The sequence below is a fragment of the Dipodomys ordii genome, unplaced genomic scaffold (genome assembly GCF_000151885.1).
Source record: "Dipodomys ordii isolate 6190 unplaced genomic scaffold, Dord_2.0 Scaffold66, whole genome shotgun sequence".
Taxonomy (NCBI): Eukaryota; Metazoa; Chordata; class Mammalia; order Rodentia; family Heteromyidae; genus Dipodomys; species Dipodomys ordii.
Window position 1 is genome coordinate 90,903 of NW_012267282.1, and position 6,266 is coordinate 97,168.

Genomic DNA, 6,266 nt, shown 5'->3' on the forward strand with positions numbered 1-6,266 from the left:
CACCCAAAAATGAAGCCGTGCAGCAAGATTGTGTAACCTTTTGCCCTTTCTCATGGAGACTTCTGTTATAAAAGTTTGTTATCCTCTACATTAAATCGCACTCAGCATCCACTCCTCTTGTGTGTGAGTTGTCTGTTTGCCATCTCCCCATCCTATTCCAGGTTCCTCCCCCTAGGTGTCCTCCGTCATCCCGACAGAACCCGGTCCGCGGCATGCTTCCTTAATGTATTAAACTTACAAAGTCTCAGTGTGAATGGCCCACATCTTCCTAATGACACTACAATACTTGTTATTACTGTTCCCCACTGTTCATTCTCTTGTCTACAGTTTTTGTTTTTGTTGGTCGTTGGGCTTGAACTCTGGGCCTCGGCGCTGTCCCTCAGATCTTCAGCTCAAGGCTAGTGCTCTACCATTGAGCCACAGTACAACTTCCAGCTTTTTCTGCTTATGTGGTTCTGAGGACTCAAACCCAGGGCCTCATGCATGCAAGGCAAGTGCTCTACCACTAAGCCTCCTTCCAAGGACAGCCCTACAAATATTTTGATTACAGTTTTTTCAACTTACTCAAGTATGCCTGGTCTCTCCTATACAACTTACGTGATAGGACCCACTGCTTTTAATTCCATCTGAATAATCGTTTCTGAGTCTCTATAGCATCAGCTCCTGTGAAAAAGTCTTTGATTTCAGTACTTGAATTTCTCTATGTGTTTTCTTATGTATACGAAGTCCTGAGTTCCAACAGAAGGATTTTCCACATTGAGAGCACTTCCATGGCTTCTCTCCCGTGTGAACTCTCTGATGTTCACTGAGAGAGGACTTCTGAGTAAAGGCTTTCCCACACTCACTGCACTTAAAAGGTTTCTCTCCTGAGTGAGTTTTCTGGTGTATCTGAAGGGATGCCTTCCTAGGATAGGCCTTTTCACACACACTGCATTCATAGGGCTTCTCTGTGGAGTGAGTTCTCTGGTGTATAATTAGCTGTGATTTCCCACAGAAGGCTCTCTCACATAAGTTACACTCATAGGGCCTCTCTCCTGTGTGTGTTCTCCTGTGTATGACAAGGTACGACTTGCTACTAAAAGCCTTCCCGCACTCACTGCACCCATAAGGCTTCTCCCCAGCATGGGCTCGCAAGTGAGCAGTGAGCTGCTCCTTTCTCCCAAAGGCCTTGCCACAGTCACTGCACTGATAAGGGTTGTTTCCAGTATGAGCTCCTTGGTGCACAATTAGTTGTGTCTTCATATTGAAGGCTTTCCCACAATCCGTACACTGATAGGGTTTCTCTCCTGTGTGCATTCTGATGTGAACAAGGAGGTAGGACTTACTTCTAAAGGCTTTCCCACATTCATTGCACTTATGAGGTTTCATTCCTGTGTGAGTTCTCTGGTGTACAACAAAGGGAGACTTTAAACTAAAGGCTTTCCCACATTCGCTGCACTCATAAGGTTTGACTCCTGTATGACTTCTTTGATGTAAAATAAGCTGAGATTTCCAACTGTACGCTTTCCCACATTCATTGCAACCATACGGTTTCCCTCCTGTGTGAATTTCCTGGTGTACTATGAGTTGTGACCTGAAAGAGAAGACTTTCCCACATTCACTACATGAGTAGGGTTTTTCTCCTGTGTGAACTCTCTGATGAGCATTAAGATTTGACTTGGCACTGAAGGCTCTTTCACATTTACTGCATTCGTAAGGTCTCTCCCCTGTATGAATTCTGAGATGTACAATGAGCTGTGATTTACAACGAAAAGCTTTCCCACATTCTTTACACACACAGCTCTTCTCTATGCTATAAGCACTTTGATGCTTAAGAAAATATGACTCTTCATTACTATGAAACTTATTAGGATTCTTTCTTAAGTTTCCGCTTGAACCCAAGTTTTGTGTCAAACATTCCCCCTGTATGTTAGACTTAGGGAGTCTTTGCCTTGAAGAAACATGGGATTTGCTCAGATGAAGTTTTCCAATCATATTACAAGCATAGCTTCTCTCAATACTTTCAAGCTCATCTTGATTTTTCTGGTACCAATCTTCCCAGCCTTCTACAAAACAAATATGCACACAAAAACTCATCTAGGTTTGTTTGTTTGTTTTGCCTGTCCTAGGGTTTGAGCTCAGGGCCTGTGCACTGTCTCTGAGCTTCTTTTGCTCAAGGACAGCACTCCACCATATGAGCCACATCACTAATTCAGGCTTTTTCTGTTTATTTGGTACTAAGGAATGGAACCCAGGGCTTCATGCATGCTAGACAAGCACACTACCACTAAGCCACATTCCCAGCCCTCACTTATTACTTTTTTTTTTTTTTTTTTGTCCGTCATGGGGCCTGTACTCTGGGCCTGGGCGTTGTCCCTCAGCTCTTCAGCTGAAGGCAAGCGCTCTACCATGTGAGCCACAGTGCTACTACTGGTTTTTTCTGCGTATGTGGTGCTGAGGAATCAAACCCAGGGCCTCATGCATGCAAAGTGAGGACTTTACCACTAAGCCACCTTCCCAGCCCATCACTGTTACTTTTTAAATAGGGTCTTTTACTTTTTTACTTTTACTATTAGTTCACGCCTATAAACCTAACTACTAAAGAGGCTGAGATCTGAGACTCACAGTTGGAAGTCTCTCAGGCAGGAAAGTCCATGGGACTGTTCTCTCTAATTAATCACCAAAAAAGCTAGAAATCAAAATGTGGCTCAAATGGAAGAGCATTAACCTTGAACATAAAAGCACAAGGACAGTGTCCTGACTTCAAGCCCCAGTACTGACAGGAAAAGAAAATAAAAAGTATGTCAGTTGGTAGGAAGGAGAACCCAACATGCCAAATGGCAGCAATCTCCTGACCTGAGGTGTTCATTATCTTACATGGAGTCAGCCAGATCAATTTAAAAACTTTCAGGGGTTTCTATTTACAACACAATTCCTATGCCAAGCTCTCAAGAAAAACCAGTCACCCTCCACATGTCCCACATCTCAGGTTTACACTCACTCACCTGGACAGTTCTGTGTGGACATTTTGGTATTTATAACCCATGGCTCTTCTCCATGCTCCAACTTGAAGACTAAATCAGGTTTAGTACCATGATATCCTGTTGGTGGAAAATCACAAGGGATATGAACCAAACTGCTAGGGATAAAACTAAGGGTTCAGTAACTAAACAGAACTGCTGATCTGCACCAGACACCACTGGAATATGCCTAATGTTACACTACTAAGTATGCACAGTGATTCCTAGCTATTCAGGAAACTGAGATTTGAAGATTACAGTTTGAAGCCAGTCTGGGCAGACAATCTGTGAGACTCTCATCTCAATTAACCAGCAAAGTAGAGGTGTATGGCTCAACTGAAAAAGTTAGGCAAGACTACAAGGCCCTGAGTTCAAGGCTCAGTTCTGGCACACGTACACACACATACACACAAATAACCTGTTCATTGGTACTTTGTTAAAGTATACCATTAGGTGCCAAAGACCAAATAGAAACTAGAACATTTATTTACCTCTATAGTTCAAGTTAATAGTCATTAAATACTTCAGTGGATCTAGGGTGAGTCAACAAAAGAAAAAGAGATGGCAATTTATGACTCCCAACTTGAGTTAAATTGGGATGCTAGACTTACCCACTGATAACAAGTTGCTGTAGTTTTCCAGGGTCACCTCCCTATACAAGTGTCGCTGTGCAGAGTCCAGAAGCTGCCATTCCTCCAAGGACAACTCCATAGATATATCCGTAAATGACAATAGTCCCTGTAATAATGCATACCCTGTTCAACTGGATACAAGACAGAAGAACCAGAAATAACTGTAACCCCTCTGTAAAGGATTTTCACAATAAAAAAAAACTTATTAAAAAAAAAAAGAAGGTGCTGAGAAGGTGGCTCAGTGGTAAGAGAGCTTGCCTTGCATGCATAAGGCCCTGGGTTCGATTCCTCAGCACCACATAAGCAAAAAGAAAAAAAGCCGGAAGTGGCACTGTGGTTCAAGTGGTAGAGTGCTAGCCTTGAGCTGAAGAGCTGAGGGACAGCACCCAGGCCCAGAGTTCAGGCCCTGTGACCAGACTCCAAAAAAAAAAAAAAAAAATTAAAAAAAAATGTTTAGAGGAGATGCACTCAAAGCATAGAAAATTACGTTTGAAATCACTGAGCTAAACCAAAGAAAAAAGTGGAAATTAGAAAATAAAGAGAATCAAAAAAGATCAGATAAATAGTAATGGAAGCTTATAGTCACAGAAACTATGCAAGGTAATTACAGTTTATACTTGTGTAATCTAGAGTAATTGAAGATATTACATATGTATCCTATTTTTGTTGGAAGGTTTCACTAAGCCACAGAACTAGCTCACCTATATCTGCTTCCCTATCAGGCTTATCAACACTCTCTAACTCTATATTGTATCACCTAATGCTCTCCCTGCAGATGGTTCTTAATAAAGTGAGATGGTTTAGGTAAGAGCAGTAAAGGCAGTAACATTATATCACAGATCATATGGCTAATATGTTAAAGTGGATCCACTGGGAATTATGGTATGACCATAATTCACAAACATATTATTTAATCTGGTGCCCATCAAAGAAGCAGTGATCTATCCTAATTCTTCAGAGAAAAGTGGCAATTCAAATCTGTTAACATGTTACACCATTACCAGAAGGTACAAACATGTACTACTAATCTAGGTTTGTCTACCCTCTTAAGTTCTCTCATCTCTCTTGGGATCCAGCCTTTCATGATATGTCCTTCTTTTGTCACTGAGTCCTCAACTCTATCCATTTCAGGATTCTAGTCATATTCTGAGCTTTGTGCATATGTTTGTTTGCTTTTTTGTGGGTCATGGGGTTTGAACTCTGGGCGGTGTCCCTGCGCTCTTCAGCTCAAGGAGGGCGCTCTACCTCTTGAGCCACAGCGCCACTTCGGTTTTCTAGTGGTTTACTGGAGATCTGGAGATCAGAGTCTCAGACTTTTCTGCCCGGGCTGGCTTTAAACCGGATCCTCAGATCTCAGCCTGCTGAGTAGCTAGGATTACAGGCGTGAGCCACCGGCCTTGGGCATATTTGTATTCAATCTGTGTATTTCCTATTCAAATGGCCCTCCAGAGGCACTACATACTCAATAACTGAGATCTTTACCAGGATTTCTAATACTGCTTCTTGTCTCTATCTTATTACCTATCCTCCACCTGTAACTGTGAACTCCACTGTTCGCTTGATTACCCTCCAGATCATAATGCCTATAAATTAAGAAACACATGCGTATCTTCGTACAGCCAGTACCAGTCTCGGGTCTCAGGATCCAGTACGCAAAAGGACAGTAGACTTTTGCATAAAGGAAAAGGGGTAATTATTTCCCCAATGAGATCCCAAGCGACTGCTGAAGACAATCACCTAAGGAACAAGGGTTCTCAGAATTGAGGTCCTGCGCCTAGTACCGAAGTCCAACTGCGGAAGACGTCGGACAAAAATAATCCAGAAGGTCGGTCTCTGGAGGCCCTAAGACATCCAGGGGCCGGGAGGGGCGCGTCAATGCTCACTGTGGCCGAAGGGATGACCTGGCCACCCTCGGGGCCGAGAGGCAGCTAATGTTTTCCTTTTTTTCCTTTCTGTGCTGGTTCTGGGGCTTCCGTTCAGGGCCTGAAGGCAGTCCCTGAACTCTTACACTCAAGATGAGCGCTCTACCGCTTTGGGCCACAGCTCCGCTTCCGGCTTTGGGGTGGTTGGTAGCAGGTAAGAGTCTGGCGGACCTTCCCGCCCGGGCTGGCTTTGACCCGCGATCCTCAGGTCTCAGCCTCCTGAGGAGCGAGTGCGGCCGGGTGGGCCACCGGCGCCGGCGAGGCAGCTACTGAAAGGCGAGGGAGAGCCCCTGCGTACCCAGCCCGAAGCTGTCCGGGAGCTGGCGGCCATCGCACCGACTGAGGAGAGCAGGAGGCGGTCCCGAGCCGCGTCGCGCGCGGGGCCGCGGAGGCCTCCTCACTCTTCCCACACACGGACAGCCCGGGTCCGGGCGGCGGCCGGCAGGGCAGAGCAGCGCGGGCGAAGGGGAGAGACGGGGACCGGCCAGCGCCGCGCGCGGACTGCCGCGGGTCACGTGACGGGCCGGGCTAGCGCGCCGCGCCCCCCACACCCGCGAACGGTCCGCTGCAGTCGTCGTGGTCTGACGCCACCGGAAATGCCTCATCCGGCGCGCCCTCCGCCAGGGCGGCGCAACGGGAAGTGCGTCACGCGCCGGCGCAGAACGCAGAGTCCTGCACAGCAACCCTGGCCCCAGGCACAAACTGGAGGCCTG

At 45.9% G+C, this 6,266-nt stretch overlaps 1 protein-coding gene across 2 annotated transcripts; it reads right to left on the reverse strand.

Moving 5' to 3' along the window:
* Positions 1-474: 474 nt before the first annotated feature.
* Positions 475-5,954, reverse strand: Znf26 (zinc finger protein 26). 2 transcript variants are annotated; one of them, XM_013023106.1, is made up of 4 exons: positions 5,852-5,954; positions 3,611-3,737; positions 2,985-3,080; positions 475-1,586 (listed from the first exon to the last, which is right to left on the reverse strand). In XM_013023106.1, exons 1-4 carry the CDS (start codon positions 5,882-5,884, stop codon positions 649-651), a joined length of 1,194 nt encoding a protein of 397 aa, XP_012878560.1. In that variant the 5' UTR covers positions 5,885-5,954; the 3' UTR covers positions 475-648. The 2 variants fall into 2 exon arrangements, with proteins under 2 accessions (XP_012878560.1, XP_012878559.1); XM_013023105.1 differs by having other exon boundaries at positions 475-2,045.
* Between the last annotated feature and the right edge of the window lie 312 nt (positions 5,955-6,266).